The following is a 17,507-nucleotide window of genomic DNA, read 5'->3' as shown; positions in this document are numbered from 1 at the left end:
TGTTTCCCCACCTCTCCCAGGCTCCCATTCCACCAATGATGGGCACGAGAGCCTTGATACACTCTTTTCTTTCTGGGCAACTTTAATCCTGAACTAAGACAGATGGGCCCTCAATACTGGTGTCAAATTTAGCTCAGACATGCAATTGGTTTAGTCTTATTCTTACAACTAAGTGATCCACTAACCTTAACTTCCCCAATAACAGGAACCTTAAGTGTGGGCCACTATTCCTAATCCAGATCTTTCAATGAGGCAGCCAGGAGGACAGAATACTACAAATGGAACTAGGAAGACCCGAGTTCAAATGCTGCTGCAGACACTAGCTGGGTAACCCTCAGCAAGTCACTTTAGCTATATGGACCTCAATTTCCTTATCTGTCAAATGAAGAAGCTGGATTCAATGGTCTCTAAAATCCTCTTCAGCTCTAAATTTGTCATCCTATGATATTGTAAAATGATAGGAAGAATAATATAGCAGAAAGAACATCAGATTTGGAATCAAAGGAGCTCAAATCCTTATGTAGCTACAATCTATATCAAGTTCACTTTACCTCTCTGGGTCCCTGTTTCTTGTCTTTAAATAAAGGAGCTCTGGAATAGATAATTTTTTAACAGTATTTTATTTTTCTTAATACATGTTACGATAGGTTTCAACATTCATTTTTGTAAAACTGTATGTTCCAAATTTTTCTCCCTCCTTCCCTTATTTCTCCTTATTTCTGTCCCCAAGAGAGCAATAGGCTAAATTTATGCAATTCTTTTAAACATTTTTTCCATATTTGTCATGATGTGTAAAAAAAATCAGATCAAAAGGAGAAAAAAAAAATCACAAGAAGGAAAAAAAGCAAGGCAACAACAACAATAACAAAAAGGTGAAAATACCATGCTTTGATTGGTCTAGAAATGTTCTACTTTTAATTCCATTTCTAAAACCTGTTACTCTTATCATCTCAAGCCCTCTCTCCATGCTAACTGTCCTCCTCTGAAAGTGTTCCAGTTTCTTAGTGTCCCTTCTTAAATGTTGTGCTTAAAAGTAAAAATACCAATCCAAATGTGTTCTGCACAGGGAAGGTGTGTGGTGGTACACCAGGGCAGAGTACAGCAGGGATAGTGTCCCCCTCATTCCAAAGGACTCCACAGACTGAATGTAGAAGGGCTCCAGACAGCACAGGGTCCACCCTCCAGGCGTAGTGCCAGCTGATGAATACAGCAGCCCCTTCCGTTAGGGTCAGAGATCCCCCATGACACAATACAAAGGTTTTAACCACTCAGCAGGTTTGGCCCTGGCCACAGGGTGAGGCATTGTTTAGACAAACTTTGCTGGTTAGGTCTTCCTGATACATCCAAGACAGACACCTTCCTGGACTTCTTAAACATATCCCCTGGAACAATGTGCAAAGGGCACGCCCCACTCCCAACACGTGGCAGACAAGAGTCCCCACGGTAAGATAAGTGCTTCCTATTATTTACACATCAGTAGGACAAATGTACATAGAGCTATCTACCAGGTGATGAAGGAAGAGAAGGCAACACACATAGACGTAATGACTTCAAAAGATAGCTATTAGGAAGAACATTCAACTTTAAATAGTTTTCTGATTACACTTATGAAAAATGACTTTAAGAAGTTTTCAATTCAATTCAGTTAATATCTACCAAGCACCTACTATGGGTCCAAACTTGATATCTTCCCTGCTACCTGGCACAGTGCTTTATCTACAGCAGACATGAATACATATAGCACCTTGTATCAAAGCACCATGCTAGATATTGGGAATATAATATTTTAAATTACTGTGTTATAGGAGAATATTTTTTCACCAAGACAAGGGAGCAACTCCATCTGCAGCTTACTACATAGTCTTTGAGAAATGTTATGGGAAAAATCTGTATCAGTCTATAATGAGCTTCTACAACTTTGACAATTGGCCTTCAGACATCGGATATATCTAGATTCTTCACCAGAACCATATTTGAGAGTCTTTTACTACCACTACCATTATTTGCCTAATACCAATGGGAGGGTCTGTAAGAACCCCATGCAGCCCGTGTGTGATAAAGCATTGGAAAACAGCATTAGAACTAATATATATTAGGTATTAACTTTGTGCTTATACTTTTTGTCTTTCCCATCATAATGTTTCATACAAAACAAGCATTTAATATATACAGATTCAAATAAATTAAATTGCAAAGTACTATATCAGGTGCTAAAATACATATTTAGCCCAATTTTGCAAATACTTTTTATTTACTACACTTAAAGAAAGGTACACATTTAAGGTAGGGAAAGATACATCTGTGCCCTCACAATCCTGGTTTTCTATTAAGAGAATAGAAGCCAGTCAATTAATGAACTATGATGCAAGGAAGAACTACTTGGAAGTAGTTCAAAGTAGCCATCAAGGCAAAATGTCACAATAAAGTAAGGAAGGGAGAGATAGATCCCTTTCAGTTAGGTACAATGAACAGGGAAAGCTTCATCTTTGGCAATTCCTTCTAAAGCCCAGGGTTACTTACATACCTCCAAAGATTTCAGTTTGGCATTTACTATTTACCAAACACCTTCTTCACAATGTCTCTATGAAGTGCATGCTAAGAATGATCTGACAATTTTACAGAGAAGGAAACTGAGGACTGGAGAGGTACTTGACCAAGATTACATCACTTAATGCCAGAACTGGAGCAAACCAAGATCTCCCAATCCCCAACTCTGTGATCAAGATGATACTTGCAATGTGTTATTATACTTTGTTCAGTGCACATTTTATAAAGAGGAGTCTATTTTTCCTAGACTCCTAGACTCTGTATTTTTCCTACTGACTTGCTTTAAGTCCTAGAAGAGTACTATTTACATGCCTAATAGATCTTCGATCAGACCCCTAGATTTTTTATTTATGGTTCTCCAATCTAGACCTCACTGTCACTCTTTTCATTCCTGAAAGGGATCTTAAAACCAGTTTAGTCCCTTTATTTTACTGATAAGAAAACTGAGGCCTAAAAGGTCTGATGACTTGTTCAAAGAGAGCTGGTTAATAAGTAGGAGAACATGATTCAAACCCAAACCTTCTAATATCTCAACCTGGTGTGGTATTCCTTCCACTAGCCTACAGTGCCACCACTAAGATAAGAATTTACAAACCAAGGATCTTAATCTATGGTTCAAAGACCCCTTAAATTACTAGGGGTTCCTGACCCCAGATGGGAAAAAAATATATCTTTATTTTCACTAAACTCTAAGTGAAATTAATATTTCCTTCAATTAAAAACTAAAAACAATTAAAGCTAACCGGGCACAGAAAAAAATTCAGGATTCTGAAGGACACAATAAAGGATCCGGACTTTAATTCCTGGCTGCATTTTGGGATTATTGGAAGTGAACTGAAACTAAGGTTGCCTCCAGAAGCTCCCCAAGAGACCTGCACCCAGAGAACGTTTACCAATTTAGAGAGAAACAGAACATTACATTACATTAAAAACAAGAAAGGGATCCATAGGTTTCCCAGAAAGCCAAAGGGACCCATGATACAAAAAAGGTTAAGAACTCCAGTTATAATAAATAATCAATACTCTACTAATCTTAGTGTTTTTCATATTTCTATGATCTTTGTTACAATGTCTATTATAAACTGAAGATCCTTTTGTTAATGAACCATCATCTCTTAAGATCTGAAAATATCCAGATACTTTCCCTAATCTAAAAAGTGCCCTAGCTGCTGAAGCAGGAATTCAAAACAGCAGTTGTGACAGTTAAGTCAGCTAAAATATGTAAGTGCCTACTGTGTTCCAGGCTGTGCTAAGTACTGGGGTTTACAAAAAAAGTCAGATCTGGTCCCTGTCCTTAAGAATGTCAGTCTAATGAAACAAGAAACTAATATACCCACTTTTTTTCATGAAATTAAAACCTTTCCTTGCCTAACTCTTTGAAAAATATATTTTTTGAGTCTCTAACTCCCTCATCTGTAAAATAAGAGAACTGGACTAGATGATCTCTTTTCCAAGATTCTTTCCAAATCTAAGTTCAACAATCTTATCAGGCTCTCTACAACTTATAGGATAAAATACAAATTTCTAGGCCTGACCTTCAAAGCCCTGCTCAATCTGATTCTAGTCTACCTCATTTCACACTATATCCCTTTCATGCCCTCTAAATTCCTGCCAAACTGTACAATTCATAGTGGCCAATCTCATCCTGTTTTCCCTAGAAACTGCATTTGGGCAGCCTGTCTTCTGTCCTCTGGTAAATATACCCTCCTCCACCTCCCCATCTCTAATTGTTGGAATATCTCTTTATTCAATGTCTAATTCAAGCATGAAATTCTCCCCCTATATTACAAAGCTTCTTGAGCAAGGTGCTTACAAATCTAAAAGACATATCAAAGTTATCCTATGCATTAAATGAGAACTGCTGTACTTTAAACCTTCTAGGCCCAAGATCTGGCAAAAGAAATCACACAAATAGATTCCAGAGAAAAAGAATGTTCTGCTGTTCTAGGGAAAGGGATTTTTCCAGCACTTCATCTCTAACCTTCTTAAGAGGCCAGGGGAAATATAGGAGTGTGAATCTAGCCATCTTCCTGCTGGGATTCTGTGAAAAGAACTCCTCCCCAGGGATGGGAAGAGCAGGACGGCAATCTGCCGTGAGCATACTCACCAGCTTTATTGTTTTCAGATAGGGGCAGCCTGGGGACTTGGGGCTGCGAGGACTTGAAGGAAATGTTTTTGTTTGTGCAGTGTGGCCTGATTTCCTATGCTTCTTGGTTTGAGGTCACAGAGCTCATGCATCCCCATCTGTCTGACAAATACTAATGCCATCTCCCATTTAGGTAATTTTACCTTTTGTTGTTAACCTTTTTACCCAAAACAATGACAGGTTATTATAGGAGAATTGATCTAATTCTTGGACCTTAAAAGTCATGGAGTCCAATCTCTTCATTTGACAGTTTAGGAAAGTGAGGCCAAGAGAAGCAACATCTTGGCCAAGGTCATGTGACTACATAATGGGGCAAAACCCAAATTTCACCAGATCTTTGACTCAAACCCTAGGGCTCTCCACATCCTACTAAAATATGAAATTAGTCAGAAGAGATTCCAGAGGTCAACAACTTTTACCTCCACCTGAGGTGGAGCCCCAACAAGCGGCCATCTGTCCTGGGTGTGAAGACCCTCTGGCGATATAAGATATAACCACCTCTTGAGAAAACCCATTCCACTTCCCAAATCCTACCAGATTTCACTGAGTTGAAATTTGCTTCCTTATAACTTCTTCCCCACTGGTCCTGGTTTTGCCTTCCAGAGCCAAGAAAATAAAGTCTTGACAAGTTGTCAGATATTTGAAGATGATAATAACATCATGCTCCAAGTCTTCTCTTCTCTAGGCTAAACAGTTCCAGTTCCTTCAATTAATCTTTGTACGGCATCATCTACAGTCTCCTCCCCCAATCTAGTCAATGTCTGGACAGGCTCTGACTTGCCAATGTCCCTCCTACAATGTGGCACCAGAATTGAATGCTGCACTGCAGCTGTGGGATCAAGGTTGCTGCATCCAGCCCTGCTCTAAAAGAACTGTGCTGTGACAATGCTGTGACCCCATCAGTGGTACTGGGAAATTCTGAGCCCGTGTAGATGTGTAATTAGTCACTGTTGTCCCTGTCCCTCTTCCAATCTGAGTGCAGCAGGAGGGGTGTCTGCTCAGAGGGGTTAGACACGTTAATGATGCTATCTAACCTGGAAGATTGCTGGCAACTTTCTTTGCATTTTAAATCAGTCTATTAGGTGATGGAAGAAGATATCAGAGAGAAGAGGACAGAAGTGGCCTCTTATTTATGCAACGTTTTGCATAGGTGTTGGTGACAACTTTCTCTCCAGTTTCTGTTGAAAGCTCAATTCCTTTAGAAGTGTGTCTGGGAAGCTGATTGCTTCTCTTTGTGTCTTTCAATCAGGCAGGCAGGTGCCTAAACACTGGGTCTCCTGTCTTAGGAGTATGCTGCAATTATTCAGACAAGGCAAACCATGGAAATATGTGGGCCTCTCTAGAGCTGAAATACAACTTCTCTTGAAAAATATGGTTCTCTTTTGGATGTGACAAGGCTAAATAAAAGAAAGCAAGTGTCCTGCAGATTGATGGAGGCCCACCAGATACTTACTTTTAAAAAGCTCTATGTGTGGAAAATCATCCGACAGAATGAATTACTCAAAAATGGACAGCAATGGCTGGTATGGGTTGTAATGAAAGAAGTAGCAAACTCCACTGTAAACAGCTGCAGTTGCTCAAAGGAAATTTGTGGGCTCTCGATCCAAAATGAGGTCTTTGAGTCATTCTTAACTGATTTTTCTCTTTAGAGAAAGCCAAAGTTCCATGTATGCGTGTGTATGTGTGTGTGTGAGAGGATATTACCAATATTTCCTGGAATGTATAATTCAGACACACTATCCCTCTAGCACAATTAACCACAAGACAGATATAGTAAATGCACATAGATGGAGGAGGGTAGCATTTGGGGCTCATCATATTATAGGAAAAAACTTTGGAAAGATTGAATTTAGGTTACAGTACTTCAGCTGAGATCATAGGATTTCAAGTAGGAAGGAACTTAGAGCACATTGAGTACAACCTAGGGAAACTAAGGTTCAGAGATAGAAAGGGATTTTCTCAAAGTCCCAAAGAGGAAAAAAGCAGAACTGGAATTTGAAACCTATAACTTTTACTTGAATTCACTGATATTTTTCATTATACTATATGAAACTTTATGGTGAGCAGCCTATCAATTAAGGATAGGAAAGTCCTAGACAAAAGACTCTGATTGGAATTTTCTTGATTATCAGGCCCCTCCTCAAAAAGGCAGAAGGCACACTAACTTCCAAGTGCACAGGGGCAAATGACAACAATTATTTCAATTGTTCCCAGGATGTCAGGACTAAAAGAACTCTGAGTGGAAAGATGATAAATGTGATTTTTAAAAGAATAGGACCAAGGTCGCTAACCTCTTCCTCATCAAAGAAACAAAGGTATTACTAGAAATAGAATTAGTTGTTTTTGTTTAGGATTTACCTACATTCAAGGAATAAAGTCTATGTTCATTAAAATCAAACTACTCTACAGTAATTTGAGCTGAATGAATATATGAATGAAAGAAAAGACATTTAGGAAGCACTTTTATGACAGGCAATGAACTAAGTTTTGGGGATACAAATTCAAAGAGACAATCCCTAAATTCAAGGAAGTCAGCTAGATTGATAGAGCCCTAGACATAGAATCAGGAAAACTTGAACTCAAATCTAGTCTCAGACACTTCCAAGCTTTGTAACCATATGCAAATCACTTAACTTGTCTGCCTCAGTTTCCCCAACTGAAAATGGAAATGATAATAATACTCAAAAGATTGTTATGAAGATCAGATATTTGCTAAGTGTATAGCACTGTGTCTAGAACATTGTAAGTGCTTAATAAATGCCTGTTCCCTTCAAGGAGTTTATAATATAGTAGAAGAAAACAACACAAATAGGGAAGTGATAACTAGGGAAGGGAAAAATGGATAGGCAGGTGGATGATCTGAGAGGAGATGTGATGAGAAGGTTGAGACATGATCTACAATCAAAGCAAAAGGAAATATGCCAATTCAAAGATAATCAGAGTGGATGGTCAGCTCTATCTATCCCCAAAAAATGGCAGAAGAAAAAGAGACGTAGCACAAAAATCAGGGCATGAGAAGACATTCAATTCTAGGTATCAGTTTTTTCATGGGTAAAATGAAGACAATGGTATTTGTGCTATCTACATTACAAGTTTATTTTGAGGTAAGTACTTGTAAACTTTAAATCATCATACAAAAGATTTATTAAAGACAAGACTGTACAGAAAAGTCTGTAAAGACTTACATGAACTGCAGCTGAGTGAAATAAGTAAAACCAGGAAACTATTGTCCACAGTAACAGCAAGACTATGTGATGATCTTAGCTCTTCTTAGCCAGACAGTAATACAATTTCATAGACTTTAGATGGAAAATACCATCCATATCCAGAGAAGAACTATGGATGCTGAATGTGAATAGACGCATACTATTTTCACCTTTTTATTATTGTTGTTGTATTCTTGTAGTTTTTCCTTTTTGTTCTGAGTTTTCTTTCCCACATAACTCATATGGAAATATTTTTTAAATTGGTTGTACATGTATAACTTTTATCAGTTTGTCTGCTATCTTGGGAAGGGGGAAGGTAAGGGAGGGAGAAAGAAAAAAAAATTGGAACTTAAAAATCTTACTAAAGACTTTCCTCTAGTTCACAAATCCTAATGGAATATTCTGGTTACACACCTCTTTGCATGTGGGATAGTCCTAGAGTGACAGATGATGACAGATATGTATGGACTTAAAAGTCCATATTCAAAACCTTTCCAACTTGGTGGAACTGACCAGAGCTTGTACTCTCAATGGCAAAGACTCTGAAATTCTAAATCATACCTCTGGGCCCCTCTCTCTTTTCTTCCCCTACCCCTTCCCGAATCTGTGTGTGTATGTAAAAATATAAATATGTGTGTGTGTATCATAAATATGAAGATCTATTCTCTAGTTCTATCTTCAATAATTCATTTATATAGTTATTTAAAGTTGATAAGTATGTTAGTACAATTAATTCAAAGATACCATTAATGGATTCAAAGTAATAGATGTTTTTCCTATAACATTAATATCTTATTTATATAGTTTCTACCTTTTTAGGAATTCAAAACATTTAATACATTATCTCTATTACCCCCACATTATTCTTCTAGGTATATGTGTCATGTATGTCGATGAGATAACTGATAGAAAGGACACCAATATTTTATCTACGGTAATCAAGTTAGGGCAAAAGCAGAATAAGAGCCTAGGTCATCTTGCTCCTACATCAGTTTTCTAAATCATGCTATCTTGCCTTTGTAATAAAGAACAGAGAAAGCAATTTCTAGCTGGAAAACTCCCCAAAACATAATCCAATAATGTCCTCATGATCCTCACCTACTCTGTTAAAGGAAGAAAAAAAAGTATGTAAAATAGAGTTTACAGAAGCTGAAATGCTTGTTTTGTCATTTTTCTTGGATTACCATTATTCCTTACTCTAATGGAATAGATTCCTTTGCCTTTGCAAATGATAGTTAAATTCCTCAATCCTTCAGTCTGAAATTATATAGTTCACACTAAAAGGAATGAAATTTTCTAGGATTGCAAAATTCTACAATGTGCAAGTAAGATGTCTGACATACAAATATCCTTATGAATGGGCCTTAGCATTGGAGAACAGATCCATTACAACAATGTATGTTTAATCATAACAAATCTTGCAGCGAGCACTGCACAAGACCTTAGAGAATGTCAAAACTTAAGAGAATAGAACAATGGAATTAGAAAAACTCTAATATAAAATAGAGGAAAATTGGCCATAGGATATAAGTAGTGAAAGGGACCATAAGACTACAGGATCATTTACTAGCCAACTCCATTATCATCTCCCATCCACAAATTCTACACAAAATAAACTCCTAAACATGATCTGGTAGATGAGATTTTGCCTTAACTTGCCCTGAACTAGACCTCTCCAATACTTACTAGCTACTGCCACATCATGCCACAGCACATATGGCTGCACCACCACCTCACCCCCAACTTCTCATCTTCTAATTTATTCCCTTTTCTATGATAACTTCCTTCATTAGAATTCTGCTCATTGAGCACAGGGACTATGTTACCTGCTTATATATGCATCTAAAGCATTTAAGACAATGTCTGACACATAATAAGTATTTAATCAATGTTCCATCAGATGTTAAAATACAGGAAAACATCATCTCAGTGCTATAGGAGATCTTGTAAGATCATATAGTCTAACTCTTCATTTTCAATACAAGAAAATGAAGGCTAGAGAAGCAAATGACTGAACCAGGATTGCCTGACCAGATAGTTAGTGGCAAAGCCACAGCTGAAAGCTGCTTCTCCTGTCTCCTAGTTGAGGGTTCATCCCAGTGCAATGTGCCACTAATCTGGACAATAATATTAATATGAGTGTACTAAGGCATCTGTTTAGAATCTAATAGGGAAGGGGAGGCAGAAAGTACCTGATAAGCTAGTTAGGGGCCAAAATGAAAGCATTCTGAAATTTTACTTTAGTCTCATGAAGTCTAAAAACCATATCCTAACTAACTTTGTACCACAGCCAGCTACTCTGATCATTTATAAAAATAGATGGAATGACAGACATATAGATTGAAAAAAAATCCACAAGGATCTTAAAGTAAGAAATCCATCAACAAATTACTCTATAATCCATAATGGACAAAGGCTAATGGCTGGTCAATATGGTTATTAACAATGGACAGAGATCAAAGAAAGAAAACCACATGAGTACTAGTTACTGAGTCTTTCCCACTCAAGAATTTGCTTACACTGGTCCCCCTAGCTGGAATGTTCTGCCCAATTCCACCAGCTAAAATCCTCAAAAGACCTATCTCACATGCTACTCCTTTTATCAGACTTTCCCAAGGATTTAATCCCTCCTTTTTTTTTTTGACAAAGGAGGGCAACATGTAACTGAACCCTATTAAAAATTTGTTTTTAACTGACTTATGATATCAATAATTCTCTAGGAAACAGAAATAGTATAACACAGTAAACAACTTGGAAGTTAAAAGATCTAGGTTTAAGCCCAGGCCTTTGTCACTTTCTAGCTATATGATAATGGGTAAATCACATAGCTTTGGTTTTGTCTGTAAATGGAGATGATTATTCTCATGCTATTTACTTCAATATACAAATATGAATAATTATTACTACATTTACAATTGTTATGATATTTATTTATATACTTTTCTCAACTCCCCAAACCAAACTATAGTTTCTCTGAGGATAGCAAGAATAAGACAGGGTCTTATATTTAACTTTAATTGTTTCATTGGACTGAACTGGAAATCAGCTCCAGTTTTCAGATGTTCCCTCTTTGAAGCATTCCATCAATTAGTTTTGTTTGGGTTTTTTTCTTTTAATTTTTTTTGCTGAGGCAATTGGGGTTAAGTGACTTGCCCAGGGTCACACATCCAGGAAAGTGTTAAATGTCTGAGACCATATTTGAACTCAGGTCGTCCTGACTTCAGTGCTGGTGTTCTATCCACTGAGATATCTAGCTGTTCCTCATCAATTAATATAAATAAAAAACAAAACAAAACAATACAAAAAAAAAAAAAAACAACAACAACACAAATATTTATGAGCACTACAGATTATGCCATGGAGTGTGCCAGTGTGCCAAGTATAGGGATGCCAATAGAAAAATGAGTGTCCCTGTCTCCTCCTAGAAGTTTATATTTATCCTGGTAGGATATGATATGTTCACAAGTAACCACAAGAATTATATGCAAAATAAATACAAAGTGACTGGGGGAAGGGCTCTGACAACAGGGGGAATCAAGAAATACCACTTGAAGAAGACAGTATGTGAACATAGCCTTAAGGGATCAAGAGGTTCCAAGAGGTGGAGAATATTCCAAGCATATAGGATATCCTGGGAAAAGGCATGGAGGCAAAAGATGGAGAACTGTATACGTAGAGAAGCAAAGAAAATGGTTTGGCAGATACTAGACGGTGTGAAAAGGATGAATTAAAATCATCCTAGAAAGATAGGCTGGAATCAGTTTATAAAAGGTTTTTGAAAGTCAGACAGAAGAGTTTGTATTTTATTCTAGAAAGATTGGAGAACCACTGGAATTTTTAAAGTAGAGAAGCAACATGATCAAACCTGTACCTTTGGAATATTAAAAGGGCAGCTGTAGAAGATGGACTAGGGAGAAAAAACTTGAGAGTCTGGATTTAGGGAGCCAACTGTGAGGTTACTGCAATAGTCTATATGAGAAATGATGAGGGTTTGAAGTATGACCATGGGGTTTATGAAGAGGAAAATTTAAATATTTATGTTATATGAAATGTTGTGGAATGAGAAATGACAAGACATATCAATATATTATATATAAGTAATAGGTAAGAGTAAAAGTTGAGGGATAATGCTTAGGCTGAGAATTTGGGCAACTGGAAAAAACAGAATGATTAGGTTTAAGGGAGAGACGATCCATTTTGAAAATGAATTTGAGATGCCTTTGAGAAATCCAGGTGGAGCTGTCCAGCACACAGTTAGAAATCCTAGACAAAAAAGCTAGATAAGTAGATTTAGAAATTATCTGCATGATAGTTAAACCCAAAAGACCTGATGAGATCAAGAAGAGAAATATGACAAGAGAGAAGAAAACCCAGAACAGAATCCTTGGGTCTTCTCTTACAAGGGAGTAAGGCATGGATGATGGCCCTAATAAAACTGACAATTAAGGTTTACAAAGCACTTTATACATCCTTTGAAATTCATGGAACAATCCTGTAAAGTAGACCCTATTATCCACACTTTATGGATGAGGAAAATGAGGCTTAGAAATGTTCAGTGACTTGCTGGATGCCACAGCGCTACCAACGGCCATGAGCAGAATGTAAACCAGTTCCCCTTGAATCCAAATCCAACACAATGTAAAATAAGTCATGGGTACAGCTATGTTCTTCCACATAGTAAGTTCTTTCTCCTTGATTTTCACAGCTCTTGGCCTAGACTCTAACTTTGACCTTATCTTAATTTCCTATCATATCAATATATTTGTGTATGTGATATTGACACGAGCAACTTGAAAGCAAAGCCTGTGTCCTATTTAATCCAATTTAATCCTCAACAGCACCTTTAATATACTGGCCACCGAATAAAAGATTTACTGAATTTATAGGAAACTATCTGGGCAAGTCACATGGCATCTCTAGACCTGCTTCCTCATGTATAAAATGATATATAAAGGGACAGTTTCTAAAATTAATTTTCCTTTCTTAATAATAAATGTTCTAAAGTCTCTCCAATAGTTGATATTTTTCCCCCCTGGGATTGCTTCCATTTCTGACATCCTAGAGATAATAAAACCATGATGATAGCCCATCTATCTCTACATGCCCAGGCCTAGAATAGAGCATTGCACTTAAAACCTATTTGTTGAATTCAGTTGAACTGTATGAATTTCACCTGAAAGTCACTTAACTTACTTGGGAATTGGAACCCGAATTACTGTCCCATCGACTTCTGGGTTCAGATTCATTCCACTTTCTCTTATGGCCTTGATAGCTGCAGCTGTACACTGCAAACCAGATCAAACGGTAAGTAGAATTAGTAAATAATTATTGCCAGATGCAACTGCTCTTTCGACAGTTGGCGATCCATCTCAGCTGAACATGGAAACATTTAGTTCTGTTCCCCGTAAGATCAGGAAGTTACATTGGTGCAGACTGCTTTGATCAAGCAGAATAGCAAACTGTGTCCACTCTTGGTACCAGGATACTGCAAAAGAAAAAAAAAAAAAAGTAACAAGGAGAAAAAAAAGGAAAAAAAAAAAAAACTTCTGCTGCTTTGAAAAGATTTCAATGGTTTGAGGCAATGCAGATCAAAACCACAATAAATCCTCCAGGGAGGGGGCTGGATTGTGCAAAGATTGGTGTAAAGACAGATGAAAGATTTTGTCTGTTAAAAATTCAGTTGACCAGAAATCTCCCATGCCGATTGTGAAAGATTAAATCAATTTAACTCCTTAGGTGCTAGATTGTGTTCACACCAAACCTATTTATTCTTTTTCCTGAGTGATGAAATGCCTGGTTATATGTTCATGGGCGTGGTGAAAATGTCTATCTTTAAGGATCCAAGGAATTCTGTCTTTGAACTCAGGGGCTGATGACCTGTCTTCAACAGCTCTTGGAGACTGATTTAAACACAGTCACAACTTACTAAATACCACAGAATTACAGTCACTCAAAAGTTAAAAGGTATAGGCATCTCAGAGATCATCTAGTTCTGGGATTCTTAATCTATTTTGTGTCCTGGACCCTTTTAACACTCTGATGAAGTCTGAGACCTATCCTCAGTATTTTGAGATGCATAAAATTAAATAAGATTGCAAAGAAAACCAATTATACTGAAAATAGTTAACAAAATAGTACGTATACACATACACACGTTCATGGTCCTTTGGTTAGGAAACCCTGATAATTCAATTCATCCATATCCAAAGAAGAATATACTTTATAACATCCCTAACAAGTGGCTATTCAAGCTCCATAAATATGTGTAACCTTTTACCGTTCCAGTCCATTTTTTTTATTAGGAACAGCTCTTATCCTCAGAATATTTTCCACTATGGAAGTCCAAATCTACCTCTCACACACTGCTCCAGGTGGTGGGGTGAGGACTCTGAATATCTCTGAATATCTGAATATTTAATGACTTTTCCTCATTTTAAAACATTGCTGCAGCTATATCTGCTCTGCCATACTAAGGAACAGCTCAAAACCGAGACATTTTCATTGACTGCCTGAAAAATTAATGAAAGCAGCCTCCACTAAAGACATTTTCTGGAAATTAAATCTGACAGTGATACCCATCCAAAACCTGTTAAAGACCTCAATATCTTAATTCTAAGTCCAGCTCATCTTCCTCCAGATATTCTCAAGTTCATGTTGAATGACTTTCTCTGAGAAGGGAATGGAATGAATGAAATCTGTTCTCTTCCATTCCCAAAATATCTTTGCTTCCATATTCAACATTTATTCATGAAACATTAAAGGCTATTTTGTGCAGAGCACTATTCAAGGTACAGGTTCAATAAGAGGTGTGACTATAAAGTAATGGGATTTTACTGACTGTTGTCATTGAGGTTTTTTCTTTTTAATATAAAGAAACCAAAGGTTATTTATCTGAATGACTACCTTATCCAGTTCAGTTGTCCTCTTAGGACATAATAATAATTTACATTTACAAAATACCTTTAGATTTACAAAAAAGTCTTTTCACAAAAATTTAAGTAGAATCCAGAGCCAGAATCTAAATGCAGATGTCTTCAGACTTCTAGAACAATATTCCTCCCACTATATGACACTGCATTTCTCTAAATTTATACTTATTCCAAATATGCTGCCACTGCCCAAGCCAGTCTTAGAATAAGGTTTTCAGTATGTTCTTTTGAAAATCCTCAATGATGGCAGACCTTTACCTTCTAACTCATAAGTCACAGATTACTATTTGACCTAATTTCCTGATTTAATTAAAGAAAAAATAAAAACTCAGGGAGTGAACTGTGCAGGGTCACCAAGCACATTAGTAGCAGAAGGATAAGGCCTCCAGTTTCTCAGTTCCCTGGGCCAATTCACTTTCTACTTATACTAAGCTTCCTGTATCATCTCACCATCTTTACATCTCCTCAACCTTTACAGTAACATATGTGTTAGATCAGAATGAAGAGTAGTCATTGGGGGATGGATCTGACTTATGAATACAGCCAAAAGAAATTTGAATAAATCTAGCACATAATATGGGTAAATGAATGATCAAGTTCTGAGATCAGGTTCTAAAACTGGCTCCCACCTATTAGCTGTGTGATCATAAACAAGTTTAGCCTCCTTGAACCTCAGTTTCCTTATCTATAAAATAACAAATGATAATAGCTGTGTTTATAGTGACAGTGGCACCATAGTGCACAGAGCACTGGGCTTTGAATCAAAGATTCATCTTCCTGAGTTCAAATTCAGCCTCACTTACCTGACCCTGGGCAAGCCACTTAACCTTGTTTGCCCCAGTTCAACTGCAAATTAGCTGGAGAAGGCAATGGTAAACTATTCATGTACCTTTCCCAAGAAAACCCTAAAATGGGGGTCAGAATCAGATATAATTGAAACTGACAAACAAAATACATAGGTTCATTAGGAAGAAAATCTACTAGAAGTCTTTAAATGTCTTGCATTTTCACCTGTACACTCTACATATAATACACATTCTGCTTAGGGTCAAAATTGGGATATGCCTACAAAATCATAAGGTTTATTTCTAGGCACAACTCATACTTTGGCCCTAAAATCAAAACTAGGGACATCATCTTAGAACACGCAGAAAGACAATCCTAAAAGATCTACTTTTAAGAGGACAATATCCATTTCCACATATGTAGCTCTATACATTAATGGATTAGTGATTGATATTTATGCCCCCTTAAGCAATACAAATAACTCTCCCATATCTTCTCAGCCACTACAATTCTTGCCTTTGGCTTTTCTTTAAAACTTGCATGAAGGATGTACCCAACAAACTAAAAGCCTTCTTCTGGTTCTCTTTTTTATTATGAACTTAGCAATTATTAACAAATATTTCAATATACAAAGGATAAAAAGGATTGTTTTTGAATTTCTGTTAGTTTGTTTTATTTAACAAGATAGTAATACCTTTTGTTTAAAAGAAAATTTTCTTTAGAATTTTTTTTTTTTGGCTTCCTTCTGCGTATTTTTAATTTCTCATTGACGTTCTTTTCTCTTTTTTTGTGCCTCTTTTGCCACTCATAATATATTGTAAGGAGCCTCACAAAATAATAGATACTGTCAAAGAAAACACTCTAATACATGGGCCATGTCTGATGCAGCTCCAGTGACATCCTTTATCTTCTAAAGTCATGAGTGATCCAACATTGCATTTTCACTCTTTTTGTTGTTGTTTGCTTGCATTTTATTTTGCTTCTCTCTTTTTTTTTTTTTTTTTCTAGTTTGATTAGATTTTTCTTGTGTGGCAAGATAAATGTATAAATATGTATGCATATGTTGGATTTAACATATATTTCTACCATGTTTAACATATATTGGACCACTTGCTATCTAGGGAAGGGTGTGGGGAAAGGGGTGGGGAGAATGGGAACACAAGGTTTACAAGGGATAATATTTAAGAACTGTCCACACATATGTTTTGAAAAATAAAAAGCTTTAATAAAAAAAAAATTTATAGACATATATATATATACATATATATATATATATATATATTTATATGCCCTGTTAAAAACTGATAATTATACTAAACTTATTTACTATATTATAGATTATGCTTAAAAAGCTTTGTAGAGACTCAATAAATTTACTACAGTGTCTTTGAACTGAATCACTCAGAAAACATCTTCATCAGTTAACTAATCAATAAACATTAAGTACCTTTAGCAAAAAATAATAATAATAAAGTCAAGAGTGATCTTATCTGAAGGCAACTTTTCATGTTTAAAATGAGAATATCAGTAGCACTTACCTCACAAAGTTGTTATAAGAATAAAATGAAATAGTGATAAGCCTTAAAAAAGTTTATCAGCTATTATTATCAACAACCATTAAAAAAAATGCTCCAATTAACCACAAGGTACTTAAACATATTGTTGTAGGGCTATGATTGGTTCAACCACTCTAGAAAGTAATTTGGAAAAGTAATTAAACATCTATATCCTTTGACCCAGAGAAACCACTGATAAGCATATACTTTCCAAAAGTAAAAGAAATAAAGGTCACATGTGCAACAAAATATTTATACTTTTCCTTAACACTGCTCAATGATTCAATGCCAGAAATGGATATGGTTTTATCATTGGAAGTATTGGAAAAGATATGTT

At 36.4% G+C, this 17,507-nt stretch overlaps 1 protein-coding gene across 2 annotated transcripts in view; it reads right to left on the bottom strand.

Annotated features, from left to right (window-relative positions):
- The window catches only part of MRRF (mitochondrial ribosome recycling factor), a 52,562-nt gene that overhangs the window by 12,148 nt on the left and 22,907 nt on the right, over window positions 1-17,507 (bottom strand). For both annotated transcript variants that reach the window (XM_074292987.1, XM_074292989.1), the window contains exon 5: window positions 13,093-13,184. In XM_074292987.1, the coding sequence (XP_074149088.1) occupies window positions 13,093-13,184 (92 nt within the window). The remainder of the gene's footprint in view (window positions 1-13,092; window positions 13,185-17,507) is intronic.

The sequence above is a fragment of the Sminthopsis crassicaudata genome, chromosome 2 (genome assembly GCF_048593235.1).
Source record: "Sminthopsis crassicaudata isolate SCR6 chromosome 2, ASM4859323v1, whole genome shotgun sequence".
Taxonomy (NCBI): Eukaryota; Metazoa; Chordata; class Mammalia; order Dasyuromorphia; family Dasyuridae; genus Sminthopsis; species Sminthopsis crassicaudata.
Note: the sequence above shows the minus strand (reverse complement) of the source record. Positions and strands in the feature narration are given on the sequence as shown.